This window comes from Leptodactylus fuscus, chromosome 1 (genome assembly GCF_031893055.1).
Source record: "Leptodactylus fuscus isolate aLepFus1 chromosome 1, aLepFus1.hap2, whole genome shotgun sequence".
Lineage (NCBI taxonomy): Eukaryota > Metazoa > Chordata > Amphibia > Anura > Leptodactylidae > Leptodactylus > Leptodactylus fuscus.
The window spans coordinates 283,954,481-283,971,067 of NC_134265.1; the positions used below are offsets into that span (position 1 = coordinate 283,954,481).

A 16,587-nucleotide genomic window follows, 5' to 3' on the forward strand; every position below is an offset into this window, starting at 1 on the left:
GAGAGTTCTCTCGCAGCATTGGGGATGCCCCCAGTACTGTTTGAGCGCTGTGGACCACCCTCAGTGCTGCGAGAGAACTCATTTGCATACCAAAGAAAACCGGGATTTATACCGAATGGCGGCGCGGAGAATACATCTAAAGGTAGGAGAAGAATAGACTTTCTTAAGGGTATTCCTATGTGTTAGTCAGAAAAAAGGGTATCCACTGGTAGGATCCCTTTAAGAGTATCCAATATGAAAAAACAAAAACAAAACACATTGGCTAAAAATATATAGTGTCTTAGGACCCTACAGTTCATGGATGCAAGCACATATGTTAACCAAAGATGATATCTGTAATGACATTGACATTTTCCTGTCTTTGTGACATCCTTGTGATCACTGCACTGATCTATCTGATCAGTATGGGGGAGAGGAGTATCTGAATTACTGGAACTGACCTAGTAAATTGAAGTACACATAGAAAATACATCTTACCCAAGTTTGTAGTCAAAGGCCATGGTCTCATTGAGAACTGTACCACCATTTTCGAGTATTTCCGTCTGTCTTTTAATTTCATAATCTAGGTAGGAAGAAGACGTTAGACTAAAGTTTCGAATTCATTGTGAAAACAAAATCGGGGATCAGAAATGATTAGAGATGAAAATGATATTTAGTCCTAACTAGTGGAGACATGAATATTTTATAACTCATTTTACTTGTTATTTTTATAAATGTCCCCGAGAGTATTGTATGAGCTGCAAAACCAGGAATTGACTGTATGACTAATAACTGAGCACTAGTTATAAAAAGAAAGTGTCCGCAGTCTGCATTATTGAGTCATTACACCTATAATAAAGTAAGTCTGTTTCTACAAAATCATAAGGCGATTGTCTAGAAAACTGAAAATGGGTACCGTACCGATGGCTTTTGCTAGAAAGCGTGCACTGTTTATATTCTTCACTTCTGTTCTCACACCATATGGCTCGCCAGGATGATGAACAGAAATATTGGCGTCGACTCTCAACTGGCCCTCTGAAATAATAAAAAAAAAAAACCCAAAAAACAACACACACTTTAGAATTGATACACATTACGACACAAGTAATGTTAACTAGTCAATTTTATGTTACAGAAAACTAAAACAAAATCTTTTACCATCACCTTGTTATAGCTAAAAATATTATCAACTCTAGCAAACAGTTTCTGAAAATGGTTTCCACTTCTATGCCATGGCAGAATATACAGTCCTATGAAAAAGTTTGGGCACCCCTATTAATCTTAATCATTTTTAGTTCTAAATATTTTGGTGTTTGTAACAGCCATTTCAGTTTGATATATCTAATAACTGATGGACGCAGTAATATTTCAGGATTGAAATGAGGTTTATTGTACTAACAGAAAATGTGCAATATGCATTAAACCAAAATTTGACTGGTGCAAAAGTATGGGCACCTCAACAGAAAAGTGACATTAATATTTAGTAGATCCTCCTTTTGCAAAGATAACAGCCTCTAGTTGCTTCCTGTAGCTTTTAATCAGTTCCTGAATCCTGGATGAAGGGATTTTGGACCATTCCTCTTTACAAAACAATTCAAGTTCAGTTAAGTTTGATGGTCGCCGAGCATGGACAGACTGTGTCCATCAGTTATTAGATATATCAAACTGAAATGGCTGTTGCAAACACCAAAATATTTAGAACTAAAAATGATTAAAATTAATAGGGGTGCCCAAACTTTTTCATAGGACTGTAATCTGTTTTGCACATGGTGACATGGGCATTTAAATAATAGTTGTGCTCTGAGCTAAAAAGTAAATGTTTCATTATAAACATGGTAATTCACAGTGAACAGCGCTATCACTGCACACAAGGGGCTGTGGGAGAGCGCGGTTTCTTTTTTACTTGTACACTTGATAAAGGGGGTAACCCTCCCCGAAACGCGTAGTGTTGTCATCAATAAAGTTGTGTTATTTGAAATTATCCGTGGGGGAGTGCAATTCCTCGTTCTCCTGACCCAAGTTGTGGTTCTGGTCCTGTTCTGTGTATCATTGAGCATAATGTGACTGTAAGGTGTAGGCATTTTTTATGTTCGAGATAAAAACAGGCAGAAGGTTCATGGTGTTCAAGATCAGTAAAGGGGTTGTTCACATTGAAACCAATATTTAGAGACAAAGGTATACAATAAGCAGAGATCTAGATAACGGTGTGGAATTGAAACAAAAAAATATTGGAAAATTCTCTAGCTTTTTATTATGCAAACAATAAAATTTCTCTCTCAGTATCAGTCTGAAACTGGACCATCCCTTTAAAGAGCATCTTTCAGTAACGGACACTGCTCCACTGATTCCCGCAAAGTTGGAAGTTTTTCTCTAGCCCCCACCATTCCTGAGCAATTAGTACTTTAGTTAGTTTAGTTTTTTTTCTTTATTTTAAGCAAGTTCCTGTCTTCAATCAAGTTTTTCCATATCTTAGACAATCCTATATATATATATATATATATATATATATATATATATATATATATATATATATATATATTTATTTATTTATTTTTTATCTTGGAAAATCCTTTGGTGGGTGACTCCAACACATGATTGGAATGTGGAAGATCCACATTCCAGTCATCACATACAAAATGATTCCTTTATTAGTTGTGATACTCACTCAGAGGTACATAAAACTTAATCTAAGGAGTGCAGAGTGCACTAGAAAATTTAGACATGGATTAGAAAATAACTTTCATCTACATACATAGAAAACAGACACAATCTTCGCTGCTGTAAAACATGTTAATGGTTTGGAACAGGCTAAAGGATTGATTCTGATGGCCTGTCCATAACAAAGGTCCACCAATATAAATTTGGTGGGGGTGGTGTAGCCACAGGATCTGCTTATTGTATGGAGCCAGATGTGGACAGCTCTGGCGGTGGCTAGTGGCTGATTGAGTGTGATACCATTCAAGTGAATGGAAGCTGAGCTGCGATGGAGTGTGTTTGCTTGCACTTCAATCTTGATTCCTTTCTTTTAATTTCCCTTTGGTAGTGTATGAAAACTGTGGCAGTCAGTCTGGGGTCCATATTTGTGCTGCTGTTTCTAATTTTCGTTCCGTTACAGAATAAATAGGAATAAAAGCAGTATCAGATCTGTTACATAATGGACACCAATGACCATAATGAGATCCATTTCCTTTCTGCCATTTTAATCTAAAAAGTAGGCTACCATGCTGTTCTTACGTAAAACACTGCAGTGTCTGAGATAGCACACGTCTTAGGTAAGGTGTTCTGTGATTTCATTAAGATGTTAATAATCCACACGCCTGAATAGAAAACTCTAGAAGGAACACACTGCCCTCACGGCTAGCGTGGCTTCATTTTCTCCTGTTATGTTCTTAAGATTGAAATGAGATCAATTAGAAGCCGCTCATTCTTCAGAATAAAAGGAGGTCATGACTGGCTTGGACTCACCTGCTTAACAAATGTTATTATTGGCCAGACATCATTTTTACTATGGCTCCAGACGTGTTTAGGGTCACTGAAGCGTTTTCTTTTTGTCATACATTCTGCTGCAACATTTATATCTCCCAATTAAGCAAAGCTCCATTGCTACAGATAATAAGAAATGCTTCAAAGGTTTCTGCCAATTCATAGGCGCATCACACTCTCCTGTGTTTAAACAAGTCTCACTACCCATTTATCTAAGGTTTAACATGAAAAGTATATCACAACTTCAGTAATAAGCGGCAATGGTACACTGCACTCACTGTCTGGAAGTAGCTTATGATCCGCAACGCAAACTGCTCAATGCTAAACAAAGGTAGGATCAGTAATCCAATGAGCAACGTACACCTATGGCTAACTTTTACAGGTCTTATAACCACCGGATGCAAAGCAGTTCAGACTGGTGGGCAGAAGAGGTATACATGTAATGATGATACAATGTAAGTGAATACACATAAGAGCAAAGAGCAAAAGGAGAAGTTAAATGGGGAAAACTGTACAACTGAAGGGTGGTTCTCGTACCCAGTTAGCTGCCTCTAGACTAGATACAAGATGAGATATGGTTGGGCATGGAGGAATACAAATTCTGTATGGTATCCTGCAGCACATTTGCCCAAAGATGTTGCAGCTAGATCAGTAGATCCCGCACGCTCACAGGTTATTGAAGAGGTCACCCAGCCAGTCCCATAAACGCTTGGTTGGCGATAAATCGGGTAATCCTTGCTGTGTGTGAGTGAGCATTATCCTGCTGAAAAATGGCAGTTGGAAGTCCCAAAATGAGATGCAACAAATGTTGCTAAATGATGTCCTGCACGTATTACTGAGGTGTCCCTCATATCATTAGCAAGGGTGACTGATTGTCGTATGTGATGGCGCTCCAGATTATCACACCAGCAACTGGGGAAGTGTGTTGGTCCCCAGAATAGACCGGATTGAAGCACACACAAGGCCTCCCATACTCAAACTAATGACAAATTCAGAGTTCCAAGTTCATAGCAATCCAGGTTTTTTGCCTACATCACCATTGCAAATGAAATCAACAATGGCTGGCTGTCAAAACACGTAATGGGTGCAGTGACTATAAATTTCCTTCTGCTAAGCACCTGGAAATGGTCCGGGCAGAGCCCTAGGTGTGTAGTGAAGGTGAAATGTAACTGTGGGAGCTGCTTGCGCTTGTCAGTGGATCCAACAATCATCTGCACTGGTTGTCCGTCTGGGCCATCCAGAGCCTGTTGCCCTCATTTAACCACTGCTCCCTACACCAGGTCAGAACAGCCTAAAAGGTGGACAGTTCATAATAATGACCATCAAAGCCTGTCAACTGGACAAAATGACGGAGTATGTCACAGAGGCGTGTCTATTAGTCAATGATCTCTCACTGAGAAGTACACTACTGAAAAGTACAGTGCCGCACCTCTAATGAGGCGACGTGAGGCGGCCGCTTCGGGTGGCACACGGGAGGGGGGCGGCGCACGGGCGACTTTTTTTTTTTTTTTACTTTGAACTAGCGCAGGAGAGCTGCTTCTCTCTGTGCTGGTTCAGACGTCTGCATAGGCGGCGATATGTACTCAGACGTCTAGGTATCAGCGTGGGCGGCGTCACACGTGATGACGCTCGCTGATACCTAGACATCTGAGTACGTATCAGCGTGCGTAGGCGGCCTAGTGACGCCGCCTACGCAGACGTCAGCCTGCAGGAGAAGAGGATCGCGGAGGCGGCGGGAGCAACAACAAGATCGGTAAGTACCGTATATACTCGAGTATAAGCCGAGTTTTTCAGCACAGTTTTTGTGCTGAAAAAGTGCTCCTCGGCTTATATTCGGGTCATTACGGTAATTTTCTGCTAGCAGGCCAGGATAGCAGACCCCGCCCCCCCACCACTCCATCACACGCCGGGTGACGTGGCCACGTAAGCTCAGGCCCGCACCTGGCGTGTGTCTGCTTCCTGGCCTGCTAGCAGAAGTACCGTAAGTACTTCTGCAGCTCTTAATGTACAGCATCGCCACGCTCCTAGCAGGAGCGCGGCGATGCTTTGGGCCCCGACACCCGCCGCGGTGTCTGGATGCCGGGTCTGTAAATGTAATGGCGCCGCTCTGCAGAGCGGTCGCCATAGAAACCGGCACCTCCGCTGTAATGCTTACAGCAAAGATGCTGAAGCTTATGCCTGCGATCTCTGATTGTAGGCATAAGCTTTGGAATCTCCGCTGTAAGCGTTACAGCGGAGGTGCCCTCCGGAGATGTCCTCCCCCCCTCCGGAGATGTCCTCCCCCCCTTCTGCCTGCCGCATACCTTTAAAGATGCAGGCCGGCTCCTGCGCAGGGAGCTCGCAGTAGCCGACCTGTTCCGACGACAGCCGGGAGCCTAATGAAGGCTCCCAGCCTGTCATCGCTGTATTACTATTACGGCTGGTCTATGATCAGCCGTAATAGTAATGTAGAGAATCTCCCATAGACGGCAATACACTGGTAAAAAACCCAGTCCTCAAGCTCAGGGAAGGGGCAGACAGACAACCAAAACACCCCCTCCCCTTCCCCAGCACCTACTGCACCCAAGAACTCGGCCATTTTAATTTTTTAAATTTTCCAGCAGCTGCTGCATTTCCCCCCTAGGCTTATACTCGAGTCAATAAGTTTTCCCAGTTTTTTGTGGTAAAATTAGGGGCCTCGGCTTATACTCGAGTATATATGGTATAAAACTTCTTTTTTTGTTTTATAATAGGCCGCTACCTGCTGGAGTATCTCCAGCAGTTAGCGGCCTATTTACCTACCTCCCCAGACCTGCTCACTGCCGCCCCCGCTTCCCCTTGTACTATAGGCCGCGGAGGCCGGCAGTGAGTAGGCCCGGGCAGGCCGCGATCCCACTACCGCCATTATTATACCCGGGGGTCTTTTCAGACCCCCGAGTATAATAATCGGAGCCCCAGGGGAGGTGAGGGAACATAATAAACAATGTTACTTACCTCTCCGGGATCCGATGTTACTCCTAGCAGGCTTCGGGCCTATATGGTAATGCCCAGACGTCACGTGGTCTGGAATATTACTATATAGGCCCGAAGCCTGCCCTAGCAGTACCATATAGGCCCGAAGCCTGTGCTAGTAGTAATAGCCTGTTACTGTTAACACAGGCTTTGGCCTGTATGGTACTGCTAGGGCAGGTTTCGGGCCTATATGGTAATATCCCAGACCACGTGTTGTTTGGGCATTACCATATAGGCCCGAAGCCTGCCAGCATTAAAGAGGACCTTTCATGGGTTTGGGCACAGGCAGTTTTATATACTGCTTGAAAGCTGACAGTGCGCTGAATTCAGTGCACTGTCGGCTTTCCCGATCTGTGCCCCGGGTGAAGAGCTATTGGTGCCGGTACCATAGCTCTTCACAGTCAGAAGGGCGTTCCTGACAGTCTGTCAGGAATGTCCTTCCCAGCAGCGCCTATATCGCTGTACTGTGTGAGCGGGGAGGAACACTCCCTCCCCTCCTGATAGTGCTCTTCTATGGACGAGTACTGTGAGCAGAGGGAGGGGGCTCGCACAGCACTATAGGCGCTGCTGGGAAGAACGCCCTTCTGACTGTGAAGAGTTACGGTACCGGCACCAATAGCTCTTCACCCGGGGCACAGATCGGGAAAGCCAACAGTGTGCTGAATTCAGCGCACTGTCAGCTTTCCAGCAGTATATAGAACTGCCTTTGCCCAAACCCATGAAAGGTCCTCTTTAACATCGGGTCCCGGAGAGGTGAGTAACAGTGTTTATTATGTTCCCTCATCTCCCCTGGGGCTCCGATTATTATACTCGGGGGTCTGGGGGGGGGGGCGTCTTTCGATTGTCCGCCTCAGGCAGCAGAGAGGCTAGGTTCACCACTGGAAAAGTAACCTCTGAGAGCCTTTCTGTAGGACAGTGGGGTTAGCACTTTTATACCTTCTTGTGGAAGATCTGCCATCTAATCAGACCACACCAGTAATTACTAATTTACATAGTTTCCTGAGACAAAACTGCATGCCGAGTTTTGAAGCATTTCTATCTGGATGCATTATGTTTTTGTCAATGAATGTTTTTCTTTTTTGTATCAGCATCATGGATTTTCAATTGTTACATTGTTGCAGCAGTTCATCACTGCAGGCCCTCTAAAATCCAGATGAAAATTGGCTTAATAGTGAGAATTTACCACTGATCTTACCTATGATAACACAATACAGTACCTACACTGAGAATGTGAAACAAATCCAGAATACAGTAGAATAGAGTACCTGTGGATATTAAAATCAGCAGTAAGTTCGGAGATTCATATAGCTTTTTCATCTGTGTATGACCAGTTATTTTTATGCATCATGTTCATACACTGTACACTAAGGCCCATTTTGGCTGCAGAATACAAAAGAAAAAAAACACTAGAGAAAAACTAATGCATGAGCTTTAACAGCAATGCATAAAGTTTCCTAGATTTTAGGGCTATAACCTACAATTCCTATCAATTGCCTCCCGTTCTCGCGCACTCTTTACAGTAGTTAGCATTTCCATCTTTTTGTAGAACTGCTATGATATATCTGACTCAATCATCTCTCCTTTAACACTTTCACGATTTAGAAATATTAAGCAGTAAATGAAAGGAAATAGATAAAAGAGGTCTAGGAAACTAACAAGAGGGGAACGCTTTTCTTGGAAGTATAACAGAACAGGTAAGTGCAAAATAAGTGCTGCTAACATATCAGCCACAATGTACCATTGAGCATTTATGGATAAGACCATCTCGTACATGCATTTGTATTAACCCTTTCATTTTGAAGAACGTCAGCATACTGCAGTTTTGGACAGCATTTTCTTTTATGCATAAAACTAATAGATCAATGGGGGTCTGATACCAGCCACCTTGGTATCTTGCATTCACTAGAGTGAAAAAGAGTTCTGCAGCAACTGGGCACAGCAACTACACAGTGTACAGTGCTATGCTTCCAGCTGGAACACTGTGTACTAAGTTGTACTGGTTCTCCTTCACATTGGGCTCTACAATCAGTCACTGGGTAGCAGTGGTGGAAGTCAGACCTCCACTGATCTGTAAGCAATGTGAAGTATGGATATGTCATCAACACCAATTCCTTTAGCTCATTTTCAAGGCTGGGCCATATTAAAGGAGGACACCAGTATTATCTGTTTAGACAAGGCAAGATGTGTATACCAAATGGCGTATATCTTTGTATAAATTCTATACATATAAGTCAAACATTCATTTATATAGCAAAGTGTGTCTATAACATGGTCACCCCACAACACGCACTGGATTTTTCTGTGACTCCCATGGACTTCTCAGGAGTAGGGGATTTGCTGTTACTGACACCTCTGCACCCCCTGCAGCTACGACACTGAAGTCATGTATTTGTCAATATTAAAGTTCTAGTAATACAAAAGCTACTAATAGTCTTATGAATTTATTTAATATTCACTGTTTAGTTTGTGGATGATTTACATAATACACAAAGAAGCATCACTGTATATTACTGTGCAGCTAGTAGAAAGTGGCAGGTTTCTGAGACACTTTAATGGCCTCGCTGTCAATGTAATTCCAGATTTGTAAATTAAATATGACAAACAGGAGATATGAAAATGGGAAAAACATGCAGTGATGGAACTTCAGTACAGAGTCACCAATTAAATAGTGCGCAAGTCACTCACAAAATGGAACATGCATACACACTTGCTGGAGTCCCATAGGAAAATAGAAAATAAAGATAATATGCTCCAAGTCTGATTTCATCATGTACTTGATAAATCTAATGTACAAGCAAGTACATCCGGATAATATGAAATAGCATTACATAACCTCACACGTCTCTAAATGTTGTTATTAACAAAGAACAAGTTACTTACATACAATAAAGAACAAAGAAATTAGTTATGACAGCAAAACAAGTGACAATGAAGATACTTAGTACGAGATAATTTCTATTTAGTAGCATCCAAATATTCCACAGCACTTTACGAATCAGTCTTTGATATTCTGGCAGTCTTTGCGTCATTAATACATTTTTTAATTTACTTTATTATATTTTGTCTCCTTTCTGTGAAAACCTGACTCTCGTTGTTCTTCCCCTTGCTGAACAAAGAGGCATTTTTTCTGTACAGCAGCGATATATTATACAATGTATTTTATCTTTGCTTGCATTACTGATTTAGGGAGCGTTCACACTACCGTCGGTGTCCGACAGGTAGTGTCCGTTGCTAATGTCCGTTCCAAATCTTGTGCGGACATTAGCAGCGGACTAGCTGTGTCCGTGACATTTTGCATTAATTTAAATAGAGATCGGGTGCGTTCTTTTACTGTCCGTGGGTGTCCTTAACTGTCCGTTCCCAAAGATGTCTGACTTTTCAAGCGGACAGCAAAACCTGACATGTAAAGTCGGACATCTTTGTAAACAGACAGTTAAGGACAGGCACGGACTGTAAAAGAACGCACCCGATGTCCATTTAAATCAATACAAAATGTCACGGACACAGCTAGTATCCGCTGCTAATCTCTGCACAAGATTTTGAACGGACATTAGCAGCGGACACTACCTGTAGAACACCGACGGTAGTGTGAACGCTCCCTTATGGAAAGAAATGTAAAACATAGTCTTTAATGTCACTTTTACATCCTTGTGAACTTCAAGGGAGAGGTAGTGTTTTCAGCAGCTTAGTTTTGAAACTACCGAAATAGTGAAAGCATGGGATTTATACAAACCAGGAAGTTCTTGTTGTCTGCAACAAATCAGGCTACTCTTTCAATTTTTTACTTAAACTGGTTTTCCAGGACTACGATATTGATCAATGTGTCTTCACATTACCGACCAAGCACAGCAATGTACATTGTATAGTGGCTGTACCTCCTAGAATTACAGCTCAGTCTCATTCATTTGAATGGAAAGCTGCAAAATAGCCTTGTGACCAATGGGCGCAGATCAATGCCTAAAAAGATGAATTGGAGCCCAAAATCAAAGTCCTGGGAAACCCCATTTAAGAAAAAAGAAAACATAATTTATTGTTACCGTCATTAATTTTTCTTTGCTCTAGCTCTCCATTACACATCTCAATATGTTAATTCCAGTGCAGGTTATTGTATATGTGATCAGCTGTTTGTACAGTTAAAACACAGAAATCATTATTCTCACTGGAAGAGTGATAATACAGAGAGAAATACAATTTCACAACATATTACCTGACATGTTTGCATAGCTTGTTCCAAGGGCCTGCAATATTAGCTGGAGTTCCCGCACAGCTGCTGCAGCTTCTTCTCCACAGGTCATGTCTGGTTCCATTACTATTTCCATAAGACCAATTCCTGTAACAAAAAAAAAAAAAAAACCCTATAGTCTAAGGAAATTAAATGACATGCTGCTACAATAAAAGGGTTTGCCCTGCTTAGGACAGAACAAACTACAAGGAAAGGTAACTTAGAAACATGCAGCTAAATGGATACCCCCTCTTGCCCCAACTTCATCCATTTACAAACTTCTGCTTTAACATAGCCTAATAATCAAAATCATTGCATTGCAGGCTTCAGAGCTGAATTCATCCAGAATTCATTGATGACTGAATATTGGTACCATGATTATTCTGGGAAGTGTCACATTTACAGATATGTCCACCCATAGAGCATACCTAGGCTTTCAAAGAACTTTGATTTTCTGGCAATATCTTTGACGTTAATATTGTAATACATTTTATTAATGGATTCTGGCTCTGTTCCATGAAAAGGATTTTCTGAAAGCAACAACCATTCCTTTTGTTTTATTTGCTTTGGTTCTCATTGGATTATGGGTTTAATGGCATACAGGCTCGAATAAAGAAGGTAAACTGGGTCCGGGGGTGGGGGGGGGGGGGTGTTTAACTACTTATAACAGGTAAAACAAAGGAGCTCATCAGATATATATTATAACTTGTCATTTAACCAGTGAAATCTCTGATCTCGGAGACTTCAAGGAAAGAGTCCTATCTGAGAGTGATAGCTAGCACTATATGCAAGGACATGGGGGTTTATGAATCACTGAAAAGACCACCACCTTGATTTCATAAAAGAATAGAGCTTTTAATGGTTAAAGCGTACTTCCAGCTCTAAACAACTTTTCATAAATGATTAGTACATGTGAATATAAGAAACTCTATATATCTTATTAAGAATATCTTTCCTATGTTTCCTTCAGCACTTACCATGTTGTTCTCCTGCTCCTTATCTTCAACCTGACTGCTTATTTACATTATATTAGTTTCTGTATTCAGCCTCACACAGATTTCTATGGAGGGGAAGGAGGAAGTAAGATTCTCTTCCTGGCTAGTTGAATTCATTGCCTTATTTTTTTATACTAGTAGCCTCTTATCTAAAACCTAACAGTGTTAAAATAGTGTCTTTTCCATCCCCCTCCCCTCTTTATAGACTAATATGTAGAAAGTAACTCTGCCTGAAAGGTGGAGAAAAAAAACATTTACTTATTAAAATATATACACTGAAGACAAGTCTGAGCTCTGAATTAAGCAGTCTGGCAAGAAACTGAAGGATGATACAAAGAGACAGAAGCATTTCATCTTAAAAAAATATTTTAAAAATTGCTCTTTTAGGAAAAGTTCAGTTTGTAATAGGATATCTTGAAATTATGTTGCTTTGAAAAGCTGCTCATTTTGTGACACACATGTCTTGTAATGTCTAGCCAAGAGGACAGCTAAGAAAGGCCACATTTAAGTAATGCAATACTGCTCAAAAGGAACTACATTTTTAATTCAAGATTAAATCTATTTTTCAAAGTGAACATACACTTTAAGACTACTTGGAAACATACAAACACGAATGGGTACACTTTAACTATAACTCAAAACTGGCAAAAATTGTGAATATAAAACTCAAACTTTATTAGTAATATTAAAAACTTTGACATATATATATAGTGATGAAATGTCCACTCCCATATTAGTGAAACCCCAGTTTGTGGTGTTAAGGATGTATTACACCTTACTGAGGAAATAAGGAGTTAACTGGAAAACACCCTTCCAGATATGATTCACTGGATGGGAACAATTATGAAAACACTCTGATAAAAGTATTATATATCAGCGTGATTAGAATGTCAGTGCTTAAATAGAATGAGAGGGACAATACCCTCACATCTGATTCTTCCGTAATGAAATCAGCGATGTGTTTCCTAAAGCACCTATCGTTCATTCATTCACTCATGAAGCTCATATACAGCTCTGGGGTTAAATAAGGAAACCTTGATTTCAAGTCCCTATTTCTAAATAGCATTAGGCATAGGACCCAATATAACTCTCTGGCTAGATAGATGTTAAGCCTAGTTTAATCCATGCCCATTACTCACTAAAGCAGCTATAGCGTGGTGTTAGTAGACCCACTGACTACAGATAGACGGGAGCCCCCATGTCACGGAGCACCACGCTATGCCTAACATCAGTCTCTCTACGCGTTTCCCCCAGTGAGATTCCCTACACTGGGTTCATCAGGAGAGTTTTAGATCATTAAGTAATATGCACTAAGACCCCGATAAACCAAAATGTTGCAGTTAAAACCGCATTTCTCGGCGCCCTGATGGTGGACGCCGATACTTATGTTGAAGTCAGCGAGCGCTTCCAAATGTGCTCTCTATATATGGTATATTGGAAACATATAACCAAACATTCATGCACACTTCTAGTACCAGCCGCAAATATGACAAGACCCAGATATTCGCTTTACTAAGAAGTCATCGTCTTGGATATAAAACAACATGTTTACCATTACCACTCTTGGCAAAGTTGAAGAAAATCAAAGTACCCCAAGTCTTCTCTCTAGGATAAGCTTATAATCCACAAAAAACCTGTAATTTTCCTTGCAGCAGGGTGAAGGGACGTGATGGGAGAATAATTCTGCTATTCACCAACACGCAGAATTAATAAGAGGCCATGCCGCACAGCAGATTCTTCATACTCCAGGACATTATAATGACACCATAAAACACAGCAGTCCTGTGATCCTAGAAATGGTAATCCTAGTATCTCAGTTCGGATTTAATGTGTCTAAGCTGCATTTTATTGAATGTGGCGGCTTTCTTCTTTTTCTCAATTACAAAGACATATTGTACTAAGTAAAGAGAAGAAGACATTTACTGCAAAATGTAAAGGGCAAAACTAATAATTAAAACGTCTGAATATTTGTTACAAGAACACTAACCCTGAAAGTGAATGGTAGAAATAAACAGGAAAAAAATTTGCCCCAGTGTTTTTGTTTTTATTTATCTGTTACATTTTGCCTAAGGGGAAGGGGTTTAAAAGGTTGTGCCACTAAACTCACTTACCCCTTCCCCCCATCCATGGGATAGGGTGTAAGTGTCAGATTGCTGAGGAAAACAGAAAGTCCCCATGAATCATCCCTGTGAATGAAGTACAAGTGCACCTATGTGATTGGCGTTCCTTTCACATCTATGGACTGACACCTCCTGAAGCCCTACAGAAGTAAACTGAACATTGACCTACTGGTAATTCATTTGTCTTCTGATTCTGCCTTTGACATACCCACTTGGATCTCTTGGAACTGAACCTTGGCTTTGTATTGGATATCTGTTTTGTCTCCTGATTTAGCCTCTGATGATATCTCATCTCTCTCAGTAAGATGTTTATCGAGCGAATTAAATGCAATGTAAAAAATATAATCGTTCCACATAATACACATGCAAATATGAGAAGCAACAGTTCCCTGGGCAGAATTAGTCTTAGGCTGAGGACCAATGTCGTAGAAACACAACTTTTTTTTTGTTGCCGATTTTGCTGCCTTTTTTTTGAGCCAATGCCAAAAATGGCTACAAAAGTAATGAATAATATGTAGAAAGTACATATACTTCTACCTTCTGCTCAATTCACTCCTGGCTTTTGCTCAAAAAAATGCAGCAAAATCCGCAACAAAAAAGCAGTGTTTCTGCAATGTGGGGCCTTGGCCTTAAAGTAAAACCAATGCTGCAAGCAGACAATATAAAAGTCCAGCACTGTAAATATTCTATCATTACCCATTGCAAGTAACTTACCAGCCCTATTCAAGTCAATGAGTGTCTGGTGCATTGCATCATCATGGAGACTCTTGCCGCTGTCCTGCTCCAGCTGGACCTGTTTGATCCGCACGCACTTAGTAACCATGTGATTCCATGATGTCCCTACTTGATAGCGATATGTAAGCATCCCGTTTACTGCAATTGGGAGTCTTTGCTGGGTAATCTGATAACCAGCCTGCATAATAAAACAAAGCAAGATAGTGAAATACATAGTGTACATAGTAGTTATCACATGTTGTCAGTCATTTATACATGAAACCAGAATCAGGAAACCGGCCAGAGCGATTTGGAATGCTAAATCACTCCGATTTAGCATTCCAAATCGCTCTGACCGATTCCCTTTAAGGCTCCAGCCATACATTATAGAAAATCTGCATTTTCTGTTGCAGATTTTGAGGCATTTTAAGGCCAAAGTCAAGAGTGATTTCAAAACCCACTCCTGGGTTAGGCAAAGAAAAAAGAAAAGCAATATCTGCAAGAGAAAAATGCAGGTTTTCTGCCATGTGTGGCCTCAGCCTTATGCATTTTAGTGTTGTCTTTCTTAAAAATAAATTAATAATAAATTAAATAAATTAAAGGGGTTGTCCCATCACAAGGATCCTATCTATGCTGCTTGTTAATGTGGATATAAGACTTTTCCTAAATACACTGCTTCAGCAAAACTGCTTTGTTTGTCCACTATATTACTTTATTCAATTCTTTGTTGACACAGCCCTTGACTTAGCTGCTCATGAGTCAAGTGATGTATCTGCTGCTCTCAGGGGGGAGGGAGGAGGGGCTAAGTGCACGGGAGCGAGCCTGTGTTTCTAGCTATTCCTGTGTCTACACCACGTGACCTAGCTTCCTGCTCTCAGATAAGGGAGAGGAGCTGCTTTCATTTCTGAACTCGTCTTCTGTTCTCCCAGTTATCAGGCTAGCTAATTCAATTGTGTTCATTATGGCAGACAGGCAGTCTCTGTATGTAACACAGAATGGAGTTGCTCCTGCCTGTACTTCATAGTCCAATATTGTGCATATAGTGTTGTTTGAGGGACCTTTGATGACATCACAGGCCCTTCAGCTGCCCCATAGGATCACGCTATGTGGTGGGCGGAGCTACACGCTAATTTGGGGGTGGAGCTAAACAGCAGGTTGCATATGAAACTCCACCTACCAAATGACGCAAGAAACCAGGAAGAAAGAAGATTTTACAGCAGTGAAGACTGCAGTGAAGACTGCTGCGACGTGGGAATACACCTTTAATCTTTGTGCAGTCCTAGCTTTATAATATACTTTAGGCTCAATGAATACTACTAGTCACACAAATACAGATACCTAGAAGTCAATATTATATCAATGACGACTGAAGAAGGGTTAACATTTCTGCAATGTCCTTGATTAAAACTTTTATCTCTTCTGTGATATATATGTATATAACTATAGCTGGACAGAAGATATGTCTGAATATAAATGCAGGTTTTAATATGCTGAATATCATAGAATGATTAAATACTCAAGGAAAGCAGACACAGTACATTAAGTTAATTCATCATAAGAGAAGCGTTGAGAGTGTTTATACACATGTACAATGCGGATTGATGGATCCCCACTTTATATCACTCTGTCCAGAAGCAGACAAGGTCACCAAAACACTGATGCATGAGGAAATTAATTTTCATTAAGCAGTTCACGTTTAGGGAGAAATCTCCGAAATTGCAGATACTGAGAATGAAATTGTAATCACGGTAAAAAAGCACCAGGCCATCTGTGGATTTATAGCATCCTTAAAAGGTCCTGCTGGATCACAAGAGCTGGGATGGCAAGTGTTAATTAATGTATTATCGAACAGACCTCTAAGGACATGTCTTCACTGGTGAAATTAAGGTCTGGATTTGATTCTGTATTATTTTCTTCTAAATGGCAGCTAAAAGGTTGAGTTCACATTCTGCATTGTAATTGCTGAATTGCTTTGGAGATGGTAGAATATATCCTACTTAAAAAAAACAAACAAGAAAACAAAACACAATAAAAAGACAACAGACTTCTTATATTAAAACTGATGCGGAGAAATGCCGACCCT

The 16,587-nt window shown here is 40.7% G+C and overlaps 1 protein-coding gene across 1 annotated transcript in view; it reads right to left on the reverse strand.

Moving 5' to 3' along the window:
• The window catches only part of GATB (glutamyl-tRNA amidotransferase subunit B), an 84,178-nt gene that overhangs the window by 33,389 nt on the left and 34,202 nt on the right, over positions 1–16,587 (reverse strand). The window contains exons 4-7 of the mRNA XM_075257511.1: positions 14,505–14,703; positions 10,661–10,783; positions 901–1,014; positions 478–562 (exon numbers count right to left, since the gene is read on the reverse strand). Coding sequence (XP_075113612.1) covers positions 478–562; positions 901–1,014; positions 10,661–10,783; positions 14,505–14,703 — 521 coding nt within the window. The remainder of the gene's footprint in view (positions 1–477; positions 563–900; positions 1,015–10,660; positions 10,784–14,504; positions 14,704–16,587) is intronic.